Source organism: Mesocricetus auratus, unplaced genomic scaffold, assembly GCF_017639785.1.
Source record: "Mesocricetus auratus isolate SY011 unplaced genomic scaffold, BCM_Maur_2.0 Super-Scaffold_100027, whole genome shotgun sequence".
Taxonomy (NCBI): Eukaryota; Metazoa; Chordata; class Mammalia; order Rodentia; family Cricetidae; genus Mesocricetus; species Mesocricetus auratus.
Window position 1 is genome coordinate 2,840,436 of NW_024429208.1, and position 17,391 is coordinate 2,857,826.

General features: G+C 56.7%; 1 protein-coding gene across 1 annotated transcript; it reads left to right on the forward strand.

Moving 5' to 3' along the window:
- Positions 1-787: 787 nt before the first annotated feature.
- Abhd16a (abhydrolase domain containing 16A, phospholipase) lies at positions 788-14,344 on the forward strand. Its single transcript, XM_005086817.4, has 20 exons — positions 788-991; positions 1,891-1,947; positions 2,573-2,639; positions 3,125-3,211; positions 5,916-6,001; positions 7,819-7,892; positions 8,060-8,182; positions 9,855-9,969; positions 10,055-10,156; positions 11,710-11,773; positions 12,004-12,053; positions 12,317-12,440; positions 12,592-12,696; positions 12,790-12,853; positions 13,155-13,211; positions 13,292-13,354; positions 13,452-13,528; positions 13,613-13,711; positions 13,865-13,911; positions 14,027-14,344. The coding sequence occupies exons 1-20, from the start codon at positions 860-862 to the stop codon at positions 14,108-14,110; spliced, it is 1,677 nt and encodes a 558-aa protein (XP_005086874.1). The 5' UTR covers positions 788-859; the 3' UTR covers positions 14,111-14,344.
- The last annotated feature ends 3,047 nt before the right edge of the window (positions 14,345-17,391 follow it).

The window sequence follows — 17,391 nt, forward strand, 5'->3', positions numbered from 1 at the left end:
CATCCCTAGACTGTGTCTCTGTGTGTGTTTGCATGTGTGTCTGTCTGTCTCTTTGTGTATCTGTGTCTGTCTCTCCCTGTGTATGTGTGTGTCTGTCTCTGTCTCTCCCTCTCTGTGTATGTGTGTCTTTCTGTGTGTGTGTGTCTGTCTCTCCCTCTCTGTGTATGTGTGTCTGTTTCTATGTGTGTGTGTCTGTCTGTCTCTCCCTCTCTGTGTATGTGTCTTTCTGTGTGTGTGTCTGTCTGTCTGTCTGTCTCTCCCTCTCTGTGTATGTGTGTCTGCTTCTCTCTGTGTGTGTGTGTCTGTCTGTCTGTCTCTCCCTCTCTGTGTATGTGTGTTTCTGTGTGTGTGTCTGTCTGTCTCTTCCTCTCTGTGTATGTGTCTTTCTGTGTGTCTGTCTGTCTGTCCCTCTCTGTGTATGTGTGTTTGCTTCTGTGTGTGTGTGTGTGTGTGTGTGTGTGTGTGTGAGTGACGGTAGGCAAGTGTTCTACCGTTGAGCTACAGCTCCAGCCGCTAGACTCTTCTTGAAGTTCTTGTCAAATGCTCCTACTCACACCCAACGATCGTTCCAGAGCATGCTGACATTAAGGGTTAGGAGGAAAAAAAAACAAAAAAACAAAAAAACAAACCAAAAAACCAACCACGATTTAATCACGCCAGGACGTTTTTTTAACCCTCGACGTTCAGAACGCCTCTGTTGCAGCGGCGCGGAACCGTCCCCTCGCGGCCACACTGCCGGGTCGGACCGGCCGCGGGGAAGAACCGGTACGTGCTGACGTCACGCACGCAGCGCCTCGGAGGCCGAGGGCGGGGCCGGCGGGGGACCCGAGGCCGAGGAACCGCGGCCCGAGCCGGGGCTATGGCGAAGCTGCTGAGCTGCGTCCTCGGCCCCCGGCTCTACAAGATCTACCGGGAGCGGGAGACGGACCGGGCCGCGTCCAGCGTCCCTGAGACTCCCACCGCCGTCCCCGCCCCCTCCGCCAGCTCCTGGGTGAGTCGCGTCCCCCCCCCGGCTGAGGACATGGTACGGCCCAAGCCGCGCTGGCCGCTCGCTGCCCGGACGCGTCCACTGCCGGCGACGGGGGAGGCCGCCTGTCAAGCGGCGGCCGCGCAGTCCGCCCTGTGAGCGCCTCCCGGCTCCGAGTCACGCCGGCCCGGCCGCCGCCTCTCTGGTGGACGGCTTTGGGGCCACCGCTGCTCGCCCTCACACCAGAGCTCGCTGTCCCCTCCGCCTCCCCCGACCCTGCCGGTCAGGGGTCCGGGCCGGTCCCAGCTGAGTCCGGAGTCCCCTGCGCGCACCGAACGCCTTTGCCCGCGAACTCCCAGTTTCTCCTCCCCTAGGCTCTCTGGACTTTCTCCGTAACCTGACTTTTCCGTTTCAAAATGACTTCTCCATGTCATGAGTCCACTTGTGCAACTCGAGCCCACAAAGCTAGCCTGAGACGAGCTGCAGGTGGTGGTAGTCTGCCCTCCGGATACGCTCTTCCCTTTTTTTTTTTTTTTTTAATGGGTTGCAAATTACGTTTAGGAGCCTTTCCAAATTGCCCACATCTAGCTACATTCTTCACGAATCAACTTACGTCAGATGCTATCCCTTCCCTCTTAAGATTGCCATGGAGTCTTTGCACTACCCCCCCCATACACAGAATCATATTTATTATATCCGGGTTTTGGGGGGGGAAAAAAGAGCCAGACTCCCAAATGCTGCTTTCACTTTTGCTTCCAAGTCAGGGTCACAGGTGAGAAGTCACACTAGTGTCAGTAGAGACCAGGAGTATCCCGAGAGACATGACCAAGGAGGCTAGGACCAGGTGGCACACGTCGAGGCTTCTGGAAGGGAGGCAGGGCCGTCAGCGGGCAGGGTCCTTAACCGGCCATCTGTTTTGGCAGGATACATATTATCAGCCCCGTGCCCTGGAGAAACATGCCGACAGCATCCTGGCACTGGTAAGTCAACTCCGCATCTGCGATTCCGTAATTCTTAGCAGGCCCAGCTGCTCCCTGGATGCTGCTCCTGTCCAGGAGGTGTGTGGGTGGGGGGTGCTCTGAGCTCTGTGCAGAAGAACATATATGCACCAGCGCACCCCAAGTTCAGACAGTTGGCATTCCCTCTTGGGGGCCCCCCTCTTGTGTACCATAAACTTTTTCTAGAGCAGTCTGAGGATAAAACATTCACCCTTGGGATCATGTGCAGGGCTCTGAGCCTGCAGTCCCCAGTGACCTGTCCTCCCTGGCAACTACCCTCTGGCTGCGGAGACAGCTGCTCTCTCTCTGGCAGGGTTCCTATAGTGACATTTGCCTATCTCTCGGAGACAAAGCCTAAGACTCTTGAGTGGGGCCAACTGAGGGCACGATTAACTTGAGTAGACAGAGAAAAGTGTGTCAGTCAGCCTCCGCTATGCTCTGACTCACTACCTGGCAACAGATGTTTGTCCCTACTGTGTGCATGATGTCATGAACGTAGCAGTGGCTTAGTGTGTGGACTCCAGTTCCCCCCTCAGAGCCTAGGCCTGGAGAGGCAGGACAGTGTGTGCACAGGCGCGGTGACCACCTGTCTCCATCTCTGCTGCAGGCTTCAGTCTTCTGGTCCATCTCTTATTACTCCTCTCCCTTTGCGATCTTCTACCTGTACAGGAAAGGTCAGTGCGCTCCCAGAGGTGCGGGGGAGGAAACGGGCAGGCCCCTGGCAGGTGAATCACCTCCCCAGAGAGGAAGGGGGTCCCACGAGCACCGTTTGACTTCCCTCTTCTCCCCCTAAGACAGTGGTTCTCAACCTTCCTGACGCTGCGAGCCTTTGTTAGTTCCTCACGTGGTGACCACCCTCCAACCATAAAATTGTTTTTGTTGCTACTTTGCAGCTATTTTTGGCACTGTTGGGAATCGTCATGTAAAGACTTTTGGAGACAGAGGTTTGCCAAAAGGTTGGCAGCCCACAGGTTGAGAACCGCTGCTCCCAAAGAGAGGGTCTGCAGTAGAGGTTGTGGGAAAACTGGGAAGAATGGCCGTGAGGCCCTGGGAGAGCTTCTCATGCTGTCTCTCCTGTCAGGTTACTAGGAGAGCTTCTCATGCTGTCTCTCCTGTCAGGTCACTGGGAGAGCCTCTCATGCTGTCTCTCCCCCGTCAGGTTACTTGAGTTTGTCCAAAGTGGTGCCGTTTTCTCACTATGCTGGGACGCTGCTGCTTCTCCTGGCAGGAGTGGCCTGCCTCCGAGGTAGGTGGACAGGAGCCTGGTTTGGAACTATGACCAGATAAATATTAAGTACTTTTTGCAAACATGGGTTGGGGCTGGGCCCTGCAGTGAATAAGTAGCTGAGAATAATTTGAGGTGTTGAGCTGTCCTTTCAAGTAGCTCATATCAAACATCACACGTGCATAAGCTATGTGTGTGAGCACACGTGTGCACTAGCTATGTGTGTGATCACAAGTGTGCATTAGCTGTGTGTGTGAGCAAGAACACAGCATACAGCACTTAAATAATTCTCACCAGGGATGCAACTTTAAGATGCGTAGTTATCGGGGGCGTGGCCACACATACAGACACTGTGCGGATCACACATACATTGTTAGGCGGATGGTATTAAGTTCTCACTGTAAAAGGTGCAGACAAAGCTTGAGCCCACGTCCTCTAATCCCAGCGCTCGGGTGAGAGTGAGGCGGGGAACTGATGAGTCCCAGACCAGCCTGGGCCACGTAGTGAGACTCTGTGTCAGTGAGGGTCAGAACCGATGCAAATGCACGTGATGAGACCCCGGACACATACGGGTGTGGCCTCTCAAAAGTCAGCTGGGGAGACCCCTGGTGGGAGTCGGCTCTGCTTTGTGTTTTTACTCATTTTTAAAATTTGACCTCTGTGTGTGTGGTGTGTGCCTGTGTTTGTACACGCGTGCATGGGTGTGTATGTGCCCACGTTTTGTGTGTGTGTGCACGCGCACGTGTGTGTGTGTGTGTCATGTGTGTGCTCATGTATGAGTGCGTGCGTGTGTGTGTGCACGTGTGCATGCATGCGAGTATGTGTGTAAGGATAACTTGGTGGGTTCGGCTCTCTCCTTTGGGTTCTGGGCATTGAACTGTGTGTGTCAGGCTGTCAAAGGCGCCAGCCGAGCCATCTCGCTGGCCTGTTCGGTTCTCTTTTTAAGACAGCTCAGGCCGGGCGTTGGTGGCGCACACGTCTTTAATCCCAGCACTCGGGAGGCAGAGGCAGGCGGATCTCTGTGAGTTCAAGACCAGCCTGGACTACCAAGCGAGTTCCAGGACAGCCTCCAAAGCCACAGAGAAACCCTGTCTCGAAAAACCAAAAGAAAAAAAAAAAAAGGATTTGCTTATTCACTTCATTAATGTGGGTGTGTGGGCCCGAAATTGCATTGATGTATCATCACATGTGCAGATTCTCCTGGAGGCCAGCAGACGTCAGACAGCCTGGAGCTGTAGTTACAGCATTTATGAGCCACCTGGTGTAGGTTCTGGGCACTGAACCTGTGTCCTCTGGAAGAGCAACAAGTGCTTTTAACCCCAGAGCTGTCTCTCCGGCCTCTTGTTTGCATTTTTTTTTTTTTTTGGTTTTTCGAGACAGGGTTTCCCTGTGGCTTTGGAGGCTGTCCTGGAACTCGCTGGGTAGACCAGGCTGGTCTCGAACTCACAGTGATCTGCCTGCCTCTGCCTCCCAAGTGCTGGGATTAAAGGCGTGCGCCACCAACGCCCGGCTTCTTGTTTGCATTTTTTATTATATTTTGCCAGGTGGTGGCAGCGACGGCGGCAGTGGCACAAGCCTTTAGTCCCAGCACTTGGGAGACAGAGGCAGGCGGATCTCTGGGTTGAGGCTAGCCTGGTCTACAAAGTGAGGTCTAGGACAGCCAGGGCTACTCAGAAAAACCCTGTCTCAAAAAACAAACAACAAGAAAACTGTTGCTGTCTGTGGATAGCCAGGACTATAGGTGTGCCCTCCCACCCTGCGCATTTACCTATTTTGGCAGAAGCGGCACTGGTACTGTTCAGGAACCACGCTCAGCTGGCTTCCGTCTCTTGGTGTCAGTGTTGATGCTGTGGAGTCCAGTTTTGTTTTCTTTGTAGCATCACCCTCTGACATTCCCCGCTGGCTGGGTTGTAGCGTTGCCTCTGACATTCCCCGCTGGCTGGGTTATAGCATCACCCTCTGACATTCCCCATTGGCTGGGTTGTTGTCTTGTCCCATTCCCCCACCCAGGCACAGTGCCAACCTCCTCAGGGCCAGGGACTGCGTCCTACTTGCTGCCTGTCTCTGTGGGTAGGTTGGTCCCTGGCATACGGCCCCTACCAGGTCAGGGAGAGAAAGAAACAGTTGGAGCCTGTGCCTCCTCCTGATGGCAGTGGAGAGAGGCATCACCACGGAGGCCAGCTGCCTTGGAAAGAGAAAGGAAGCCAGAAGGGACAGAGATGAGCCAGGAGGCAGAGAGAAGGGACCCCCACCCCCACCCCAGGCGAGAAGGGCCAGTGGGGCAGATGCACGGAATGAAGGTGGGCAGTAGTGGAGCGAGACCTTGGCACCAGGGGCAGGGTTAGGAGCATGTCTGGGGAGGACAGGAAGTGAAAGTGCTTGCTGCACACAGCGGGGACGTCAGTTCGGTTCCCAGATCCCACCATGGAAAAGGAGAACTGAAGTTGTTTTTAGGTCTCCATATTCCTCCTGTGGCATTTGTATGCCCACACGCAAACACACAATAATGATAATAACAACAAAAGTGCTAATTACAATAGTAATAAAACTTGAGGACTCGCAGAAGAGGAGTCCTACAGCCAGAGGCTGTGTGGAGGAAGTCCCGTTTCCCCACCTCAGAGGCCCCGACTCCTAGGGTCTCCGTGCCCATCTCCAAGTCCTCTCCTAATTTCCTGGTATGTGGCTTGTCAGTTCACCTAATGCGTTTCCTGGCTTCTCTCTCCAGGCATCGGACGCTGGACCAACCCCCAGTATCGACAGTTCATCACCATCTTGGAAGCCACACATCGGAACCAGTCTGCAGAAAACAAGGTGAGGGGTCCCCCAAGGGTGACAGCGTGTCCTGCCTCCCCGGCCCCCCGCAGCTCCAGGCACTGACTCCTGCTGGGTCTACACTGCACACTGCCCTGAGCTTTCTAAATGTCTGTGGATAATCTGCTAAAACATTCCTCTCCCTCTCCACTTCCATGCCCAAGAACTGTCTAAACGTAGAAGCATCCTCAGTGTCTCCGAGAAGAGGGCCCGTGTGTCCCAGTGGCTCAGTTGTTCCGTTTAGCTAAACTGCGTGCCTTGAACGCCACACTGTCTTTGTTTGGGGGTAGAACGGATTGGGCAGGTTCCGTCCACCGCCGTGCCCAGCAGCAGAGCAGTGCCAGCGAGGCCGGGTCCTCTAGGCCGTGCCAGGCCTGCTGTCACTGGAGTGTGCTGTCTCTGAGATGGGCTTCGGGCACTCGTAAAGCCCCTGCCTGGTGTGACGGAGCCGTGACCACCATCGTTGCACTGATGGCCAGGCCTCGCCACCATCAGCAGGCTGTGTCATCATGCTCTGCAGGGCGGGAGGGCTTGCCGCATGCACCCTTACCAGCCATCTCACTGCCACGCGAGGTGGATGCTCACCCTCGGTTTCGCTCCTGAGGAAGGAGAGGCAAAAGCAGTCTGAGTGACCTGTGTCGGTGTGAGGGAGTCAGAGTCTGAGTGACCTGTGTCGGTGTGAGGGAGTCAGAGTCTGGATCTGGGTGCAGGTCCCAGCCGAGCCCGGCTGAACGGGCTTCGCTCATCTTATTTTGATTTGTCATTTGCATTTTTGTACATTTTTTTCTGTTGCTCTTTCTTAGTCGAGTTATTTTTGAATATGTCAAAAGCATTTCTGTGGCAAAAAAATAAAAAATAACCCTCAAAATAGAGACCTTGGAGCTCTGGGTGTGGGGGAGACAGCGGATTATGAAGCTGCCCACCACTGCCCACAGCGTGTGGCCCATTGCAGTAGGGAGACACAGGCACAGACGGTTGGCAGGGTAGCGACGCCATGATGTGGGGAGGGAGGTGGCTGTGTACACGGCCCCTAAGAGAGGGCGAGGACGTGGGGCACAGAGCCCATGCGAGCGTGGCTGTGCTCTCAGTCACGGGGCCAGCAGTTTAGTCAGCTGGGGGAGCTCCCCCCCCCCCCGACACAGTTTGTCTGTGTAGCCCTGTCTGTGCTGAAACTCACTCTGTAGACCAGGTAGGGGGATCATTTGGCCAGCAGCCCTCACGCCCATCTTTTCACGGAAGCAACCCCCTTGGGGTACATCAGTCCTAGGCATTTCTGTGGCTTTTTGGTTCTCTTAGACCCTAGTTATGCTATGTAGCCCAGGCTGCCCTGGTATTTCCCTGACCCTCTTGCCCCCCCTGGGTGAGGTCAGCATATGCTAGCGTGACCTGTCTGTGAACTAGGATCTCACTCCACATCCCAGGCTGTAAACCCTGTATACCCCAGGCTGGCCCCCAGCTGTCACTCGGGCCTCTACTGAATGTGGGATTGTAGGCATATACGCTTCCTTCCTGGGCTTTTAACAGTTTTGTGGTTTTTGTGGTGCCTTTGGGTACTGAACCCAAGGCATCATTCATGCTAAGCGAGCCCCCCTCCCCCCTCCCCCCTCCCCGCACTCCTGCTTTAGATTTCAGGAAGGCAGGGTTAAGAGTTCTAGGATGAACAGATGAGCTGGTTGGGGGGAGGCCTTGTCCCAGTCGGTGACCGCCCGTCAGTTCCCCTGTGCTATGGGGGCAGGAGCCCGCACGATGAGGGTGTTGAGGGTGGATAGTGTCCCCCTCAGCCTTCCACCCTTCTGTCCTTTCTGTGCCCACCACAGAGGCAGCTGGCCAACTATAACTTCGACTTCCGGAGCTGGCCAGTCGACTTCCACTGGGACGAGCCCAGCAGCCGGTGAGGACCAGTGGCTCTTTCCCTTGGCGGGTTCTTCCTCGCCCACCACGCCCTCATCCCTGAGGCCCTGGGACCTGCCTTCCAGTACTACTGACCCTTCCAGACACCTTTGGTCTAGCCTGCTGCTCCTCACTCACCCTGTCCCCTTCCTTTCTTCCCTTCCTCAGGAAGGGATCCCGAGGTGGCCCTTCCCGAAGGGGTGTGGCCCTGCTCCGCCCAGAGCCCCTGCACCGGGGAACAGCAGACACATTCCTCAACAGGGTCAAGAAGCTGCCTTGTCAGATCACCAGGTGGGAGCCTGGGGGGAGGGCCGGGGGGGTGCAGGCCCAGGCCCCTGCGCTGTGAACTTTGTTACAGAGTAGCTGTCACTCGTAGGGCTTAGTGCTGGGTGCCCTGTGTGTCCCTGTGGGGAAGGCTCTGTGAGGCCCAGGCTTCAGGGGCGTTTGTGGAGAACCAGAGTGGCCCCGCCAGGAGAAGGCCCGTGGCTGTTACAGACAGGTTCCCGTGTGCTGCTGTGCGGTTGTCCCGGCCCCCTCGCTGCAAACGTGGGGAATGAGCACCAGGCTCCAGAACACCAAGGAAGGGGTGGACTTTGCCTTGGCGGTTGGCGCCCTGGGTTGGTCAGAGGGAACCCTGACCTGGAGGAAATTTCCGTGGGGTGTTGGCGGGGCGGCGCAGTGATGTGCTCGGCTTAGCTGGAAGGGGCCGTGTGGTTGCTCTGCAGCAGGTACGTCGTGCCTGTCTCTAGGAGTCCGCACACTCAGCAGACACTGGCTGAGCTCCTTGGGCAGCTCCGGTGTGGGAGGTACTGTCACCATGAACATAGCCACCAGGTCTCTGCTCTGACAGGACCGTGACCCAGTGAGGCATCTCTCGGGCTGCGGGTCTTGAGCTATTTGAGTCTCATTTTTATTTTTTGAGGTAGGGACTCCTGCAGCCCAGACTGGCCTTGAATTGGTAGCGTAGCTAAGGCTGGCCCTGAGTCGCTGACCCTCCCACGTGCTGGGGTACAGGTGTGGGCTGCCATACCTGGCTCTGTCTGGAAATCACTGTGGTGAATTACAAACCGTCACTTTTTGTTGTTTTTGAATGGTTCTGGGGGTAGGACCTGGGGTTGGTGTGTTCTGGGCAAACGCTCCATGGTTGAGTAGTGATCACCTGGTCCTACTTGAGGGCTTTGGATACATTTATTACATATGTGTGTAGGGCCTTGTGACACCTGGTGGTGCCCTTCTACCATGTGGGACCCAAGGACTGCACTGAGATTGTCCCTTGACCCAGTGAGCCGTCTTGCTGGCCCTGAGAACTTTTAATAAATTGCATTTTATGCATCAACAGAGTTATTAGTTGATAACTGCATTTATTTGTTGTACCTAGAAATAATCTCATAAAACTCTCAGAATTATATCCAAGCAGACCCTAATTTTCTGTAGTTTTAACTTTTGAGTTTTGCATTGTTGCCCTGGCCTAGCAATGGGCAGCGTGTCCTGTGGTGCCAGGCAGGGGCGGTGAGTCACAGCCCCCGTCAGCCGGGAGCGGTCGTCACTGTTCTGGACGGCTCCACTGTCATGGCATCAGGTTTGGGGGTCAAGTGCACTTGCAACCCCGTTATTTTCAACTGTGATTTTTTTCAGGGCATAACCCCTCATAAGTCTAGAGGCATCCATGTTATTTGTATTGTTCTGGGCCACAATAGAAAATAGTTTTGATTTGTTTTCATAGTACTGGGGTTCAGAACCAGGGGCTCACACGTGCTAGGAAGCCCTCTGCCACTAAGTCGTGTCCCCATCCCTAAAACCCTAAAGTGGCCATCACACAGGAGAGCTTGGAAAGCAGCAGGCTCACATGGTTTCATCAGGGTCTACAGAGGAAAAGGTTAGCATGCCCCGGAGTCCGACTGCAAGCGCTGAGGTCAGTGTCTGCCCTGCCGGGGCTGGGGTTCACTAACCCGTGTCCCCACAGCTACCTGGTGGCGCACACCCTGGGGCGCCGGATGCTGTACCCAGGCTCTGTGTACCTGCTCCAGAAGGCCCTCATGCCTGTGCTGCTGCAGGGCCAGGCCCGACTGGTGGAAGAGGTGAGACTTCTGACTGCCGCTTGCCCCGCCCCAGGGGTGTGGCCTCCGCCCCTCACCACCTGGTCTTTTCGTCTCCCTTACTCAGTGTAATGGGCGCCGGGCAAAACTGCTCGCCTGTGATGGCAACGAGATTGACACCATGTTTGTGGACCGGCGGGGGACAGCTGAGCCCCAGGGGCAGAAGCTGGTGAGAAGGGGCCGGGAGCCAAGTGGGGGTGGTAGGGGCAGTAGAGATGTTGGAGGCCGCAGTGCTACAGAGCCTTTGCTGTGGAACCATAGTTAAGAATAATCCTCCAGCACCCCCAAAAAAACAGCTAGGCGGTGGTGGCGCACACCTTTAATCCCAGCGCTCAGGAGGCAGAGGCAGGTGGATCTCTGTGAGTTCGAGACCAGCCTGGCCTACAAGAGCAAGTTCCAAGACAGCCTCCAAGACAATACAGAGAAATCCTGTCTCAAAAAAAAAAAAAGAATAATACCCTCTTCCAGCTCCACCCAAAGACGTCTTCATAGGAAAGCTGAGAGGAAGCAGGTGGAGCTCAGGGTGATGGGGATGTTTCTCAGCTGGTAGAGCACTGGCTTAGCATGCGTGAGACCCTAGGTTTCATCCCCAGCTTCATGTGCACTGAGAACTGGGGTGCACGCCTGTAATCCCAGCGCCCAGCAGTGGAGGCCAGGGGATCAGGAACCCACGGCCAGGGCTGGGTGGATGGTTCAGTGGGTGACATTTTGCCATGCGAGCGTGAGGACCTGTGTTCTGGTCTCCAGAACATGTATAAAGGCTGGCGTGTTGGACACCTGTAATCCCAGCACGCCTGTAGGGGTCGAGGTGGGGGACCCTCGGAAGCTCCCTGCCAGCCTGGCTTATGTCATAAAGCCACAGGGAGTGGCATTCTCACCTCCACACGGGATGCATACAGAGTTTAAGTCTCTTCCTTGCAGGCTGGGGACAAAGTATTGCACACACACACCCAGCTCAGCCACCCGCACCAGAAAGGGAAAAAGAAAAGGATTGGTTACTTGAGCTGGAGATGTCGAGAGCCTGCCTAGTGTGACACATAAAGCCCGGCATGGTGACACTGACACCCTAGCACCGAGGAGGCAGAGGACTAAGTCAGCCTGACCCATACTGAACTGAGGGCCTGGCCGGGATACACAAGAAACAGCGGGCGGATGGCGGCACAGGCCGGGGTCTCAGCACCCAGGAGGTGGAGGCAGGGTTCTGAGTTCCAGGCCAGCCTGAACTACCCAGCAAGACGCTGTGTCAAAAAAACAAAAGCATCTGCCACGTGCAAGCCATGTTTAGCCCTCTCTGCCTGTGAGGTGGGACTGTGTGAGTCCACTCTGATTGTCCTCTGTCAGTACTCACAGCTACTGAGCAGCAGCACTCAACCTGGCCTGGGTCGCCAGGTCCCAGTGCTCTGTGTCCTTCAGGCGGCCCTGGCCTGGAAAGAGCACTGCAGGAGTCTAGGGGCTTGGGTTCTAGCGCTGGCTCTGCCGTCTCTCTGAGCTTCGTGGAGTGCTTCGAAAAGAAGAGCCTGTCTGGACACCTAGGAGAGTTGCAGGGCTCTGGGTCCCCTCCCGTGTCATTGTCGTGGGGTGTGTGTGCGTGTGTGTGTGTATGGTGTGTTTGTTTGTGCCTCCTGAAGCCCTCTGCATAGCAAGCCCCTGCAGTTGCTTTGCCTCGTGCTGTGTAGACTGCCCACCCCGCACCCTGCCAGCCTGCCTGCGTTGCCTCCACAGGTGATCTGCTGTGAGGGAAATGCCGGCTTCTATGAGGTGGGCTGTGTCTCCACACCCCTGGAAGGTAGGCCCGCCCGCGGGTGGCTCCCGCCTCTCATCTCTGCCCCTCCTCCCTCACCACTGTGACCTCCTCAGGCCTGACCTGCAGTCCACCAGGCCGAGGGCTGAGTTTCTCATGAGAAAAGCCCACTCGGGCTCTGCTCACTACACTCCCCTCCCCGGGACCGTCCCCGCCCCCACCTGCCCCGCCCCACACAGCCCCACAGCTCTCTACCCCCTGCCCCTGTGTTACAGCCGGCTATTCCGTCCTGGGCTGGAACCATCCAGGCTTCGCCGGAAGCACGGTGAGACCCTCTCCGGAGACCGGTCCTTTCCCAGAATCGTGTGTGCCTTCCTCTGGTCAGCACGGGGAGCGGGAGCCCGGTGCCCGTTTCTGCAGCCCCCACACGCCTGTGACCTGGGTGCTGGGGAACACCGTGCAGCCCCCTCCCGTGACAGGCGGTGGGACGCAGTGGGTCACATAATGTCTGCGTTGCAGGGTGGCTGCGGGGAGGGTCCGCACACGAGGGGAGCCGCCCTCTGGCTGACCCTTGACCCTGTCCTGCAGGGGGTGCCGTTCCCACAGAATGAAGCCAATGCCATGGACGTGGTCATTCAGTTTGCCATCCACCGCCTGGGCTTCCAGCCCCAGGATATCGTCATCTACGCCTGGTCCATCGGAGGCTTCACGGGTACCTGCCACACGGGGTCTTTCCCTGCCCGGGAGACGTGGGCGCAGCGGGGTGGAGGCGTCCAGAGGAGGAGGTTGCAGTGGGTAGGAGGGGCCTCAGTGACAGACACCCATCGCACTGCTGAGCCTCCCTCCCCTTGTTGTCCTGCTAGCCACGTGGGCAGCCATGTCCTACCCAGACATTAGCGCCGTGATCCTGGACGCCTCCTTCGATGACTTGGTGCCCCTGGCCCTGAAGGTCATGCCAGACAGCTGGAGTGAGTACATTCCCTTGTCATCCTTCCAGGGGAGGGGACCTTATGTTAGCCGAGGTCCTCATCTCTGCCACCCTTCACTTGTGTCCCCTCCAGGAGTCCTGGTGACCAGGACAGTGAGGCAGCACCTCAATCTCAACAACGCAGAGCAGCTGTGTCGGTGAGAGCAGGCCACACCCACACCCCCACGCCCTTACCCCCCAAGGGGGGTGTTCAGATGTGCCTAGGGAAAGACCTAAGTGGCCACCAGCCCGTGTCACCCTGCCACCTTAGCTGGCCCAGCCCCTCCCGGGTCCTGTGAGACCTGCGTCTGCTCACTCCTGACCTGGCAGGGAAGCATGAACCTGGCTCTGCAGGGGCCTTGCCCAGGGCCACTCTGAGCCTGAGCCCTTCTTAAATCTGTGGCTCCTGCTTCAGCGGTAGCCAGGCTCTCTCTGAGCTCCTCCTGCTCTGTCCCGAAGGTTCCAGGGCCCGGTGCTGCTGATCCGCAGAACCAAGGATGAGATCATCACCACCACGTGAGTGCCGACCCCTTACCCACCCTCCCCCCAGCCCCCAGTGTACCCAGCTCCCCTAACCAGGGTGACTCCTGCCCCAGGGTCCCTGAAGACGTCATGTCCAACAGAGGCAATGACCTCCTGCTCAAGCTCCTGCAGTTCCGGTGAGACCTGGGTGTGGATGCTGGGGGCTGACACCAGCGCTGGGAAGGAGGGCCAGGAGTGACGGTTCCCTTCTGTCATCCCCATGCTGCTCCCAAGGTACCCTCGAGTGATGGCGGAGGAGGGGCTCAGAGCTGTGAGGCAGTGGCTGGAGGCCTCCTCCCAGCTGGAGGAAGGTGAGGAGGGACCAGAGGTTGGCAGCCAGGGGCCTGCGGGTAAGGGGGGCTTGTTGACGGACACCCCTCTCTCTCCCTGAGCAGCTGCCGTTTATAGTCGCTGGGAGGTGGAAGAGGATTGGTGTCTGTCCGTGCTTCGCTCGCACCAGGCGGAACACGGGCCCGATTTCCCCTGGAGCGTGGGTGAGCAGGGCCTCGGCCTGGCGGGGTGGGGAGGGCCTCGGCCTGGCGGGGTGGGGAGGGCCTCGGCCTGGCGGGGTGGGGAGGGCCTCGGCCTGGCGGGGTGGGGAGGGCAGAGGGATCCAGACGGTGGCTCTGAGGGCCTTCTCTCCGCAGGGGAGGACATGAGCGCAGATGGGCGGAGGCAGCTGGCGCTGTTCCTGGTGAGCTCAGGACTGGGGCGGGGCGAGGGGAAGCTCCCGAGTGGGGGCGTGGACAGGGCTGGGCAGGGGTCCAGGGCGAGGGTGCCCGCACCCACCTGCTCGGCCTTCTCTCCAGGCCCGGAAGCATCTGCACAACTTTGAGGCCACACACTGCACCCCGCTCCCAGCCCAGCATTTCCAGATGCCCTGGCACCTCTAGGGACCGCATTTGGACTCCTCTGGAAGGGCACGATGGGAGGAGACGTGAGGGGGACACTTGGCTATCTCTGTTGGTGTTGCTGTTGACAGTCTGGGCAGTGAGGACGTCCCCCATGACCACAGTCCTCGTGCACGTTCCCCTCATCCACATGGAAGCATTTAGCTGTCCCCAGTACACATCCTGCATTACATGAATGATTTATTCCTAATAATTAATAAAAAGGTATTTTTTCTACTACTGTCTGATAGCGAGATTTTCCAGATGTCCAGGAAAGTAGCGGCTGGGGCAGAAGCCTAGGAGAGGCTCTGGGAAACCCAGATTAACTCATCTCTCTGTGGCTCAGCCGTCAGGAACTGGGTCCCCAACCCTTTCAGTGCTGTGCCCAGTGTGCGGACAGAGCGCCCTGGCTCTCAGCTTCCCAGGCCTTGTGGCTGCCTGGGAGGCTGGTGGGAGCCCTGGGTTACAACTCACTTCAGTGCAGAGTTTCTCTCTCTTAGCCTCTCCTGAAGGTACCTGTCCCCCACCCCCATTCTTTGCTCAGCTCTTATCATTTCCACAAAGAACAGGGAGCAGCTCCTGCAGCAAACCAATCCTGATGCCTGTCCTCGCTCGTCACCGAGTCTGTCTGCACGCCCTGTTAACAGTGGGGCATGAGGGCCAGGAGCCCAGCACTGCCAGCGTCCCCAGCACTGCCGGTGTCCCCAGTCCCCAGCACTGCCGGCGTCCCCAGGCTGAACCCACTGGGTCTCCACGGCTCGCACTTGGCCTCTGGACCTGTACATAGGCTCCAGGTGAAGGAACCCCAGCTCCACCGCTTGGGGCCCACTGGTTTGGACAAGGACGTCAGCATCCTGCGCTGGTCAGTCTTGGGCTGATTCTGGGTGGCCTCCGACAGCTCAGTGACAGCTGGCAGTGTGCTGCGTCTAAGAGGAGGGCTGAGCCTGACAGGTGACATGACTGGGGTTAGGGTGACAAGAGTGAGGTGGCCCTGGCCTCTGACTACTCTGCCTGCAGCAAACAGCAGGTGGCCACAGCTGGGACTGATACCCTCTCTGCCCCAAGCCAGGACTTAGACGGGGTGGAAAGTGTAGCTACTCTGGGCAGGGCATGGTGACACACACCCTTAGTCCCTGCACTCAGTAGACAGAGGCATGTAGATCTCTGTGAATTCAAGGCCAGCCTGATCTACATAGCAAGCTCTAGGTCAGCCATAGCTATATAGTGAGATCCTGTCTTAAAAACAATAAGAAAGGCCAGGTGTTGGTGGCTCACGCCTTTAATCCCAGCACTTGGGAGGCAGAGGGAGGTGGATCTCTGTGAGTTCGAGGCCAGCCTGGTCTACAGAGTGAGTTCCAGGACAGCCTCCAAAGCCACAGAGAAACCCTGTCTCAAAAAAAAAACAAAAACAAAAAACAAAGAAAAAACAAAGCCAGTTTGCTCATGAACCCTGCCATTCCAAGCTAAATCCCTGTAACTAGATCTGTTCAGCTAAGGCACCCTCCAGCCCTATCTTCCCTAGCTTGGGACACAAGAGCTCCCACCCTAGTCAGCCATCACCAGGGAACACCACCGCTGGCCTTCTGGAACTTACCCTGAAGGTCAGGAGGAACCCTTGGGTATCTGAAGCTCTGAAGCAGAGGGGGAGTGGGACACACACCAGGTGAGTCACCCCATAATCTTTGGGTGGGGCCTGGTTCCCGGTCCGTTTCTCACCCTGTATCCCAAGTCTCCAGCAAGCACAGGCAGTCAGCTGAGATGCCCACCCCACAGCTTTTGGGGTTCTGGGCTCCGCTAACACCCAGACACCTGGGGAGCTAGGCCAATAGAGAGACTATCTCTAGAAGGATACTTGAAAGAAAACCTGAGGAGAGTGGGTGGGTCCCTGGACCCTGGACCAGGCCACATCTACTCTTACCTTATTCTCCTGGGCCAGGGTATAGGCCTGCACCGTTCCCAGGGTGGGTTAAAGATTTGCTCCAAACCCCAGCAAGGGGGCATATGTTTCCTCCAAAGCTGTCAAAAATAAGCAATGTTTCTGGAGATGAAGTGCCCCTGAGGGTGGAGGACCAGCCATTTCGAAAAGCTGGGTCTCCATTTGTTCGTCAGTCCGTCCATTCGTCCGTCCGTCCATCCATCCATCCATACCTCTTTAGGAACCTAGCCATTCATTAACATTCAGCTAAAAGCTCAGTTTCTCTGAGCGGTTTCCCCAACAGAAGCTGGCTCTCCAAGCCCATCGCTATGAGACCCCTTGTGTGTCTGTCCCTGTCTGTCTGTCTGTCCTCAGACCCTGCCCATTTCATCGCTTGCCAGTTTACCTTCTGGCTCCCCTTGTCACAAGGGAGGGCACTCAGCATGGGTATGGTCATCTGCCGCTGTCACCATGACGACTACTGCAAAGTCCTCTTTACCTTGGGAAAACCTGGAGGGAAGCTGTTGTCACAGAATCGAACTGTCGGGGCCCTCACGAATCACCTCCAGCACCTCACAGAAAGGAAACAAGGGGCAGGGTGGCTGGAGAGGGGCCTGGTGCTTCCAGGCCACCCACAGGTAGACTCGTAGCACCCACACGGTGGTGCACAGCTGTCTCTAACTCCATGCCCTCTCCTGACTCTCACAGACATCGCTCACGTGGTACACAGATGTACTTGCAAGCAAAACATCCATACACATAAACTTTTTTTGTTTTTGTTTTTGTTTGGTTTTTTTGAGACAGGGTTTCTCTGTGTGGTTTTGGAGGCTGTCCTGGAACTAGCTCTGTAGATCAGGCTGGCCTCGAACTCAGAGACCTGCCTGTCCTTGCCTTCCCAGTGCTGGGGCTAAAGGTGTGCGCCACCACTGCCCAGCTATAAACTGCTTTTATTGCTAAAAAGAAACAAGGGCATAGCTGGAGAGACAGCTCAGTGGTCAGGAGCACAGGCAGCTCTTCAAGAGGTCCTGAGTTCAATTCCCAGCAACCACATGGTGGCTCACAACCATCTACAATTCAATCTGGTGCCCTCTTCTGGTATGTAGGCAGAACGCTGTATATGTGATAAATAAAACTTTTTTAAAAAGGGGGGGCTCTAGAGCACATTTCAAAGAAAGGCTCACTGTCCTCTGAAGCCTCCCCAGAGCTGCGCTCACCCCTGCTTGTCTCAAAGCCCTGACCTCTGACCTCCAGAGTGACTCCCTTCTCCCTTTGCTCTCCTCTGCGGCTTCATCCTAGAGCAGGGAGGGCACAGTGGTCGGGTCAGAGAATGCTCTGTGCACTCTTCAAGGATCCCTCTGAGGCTGGAGAG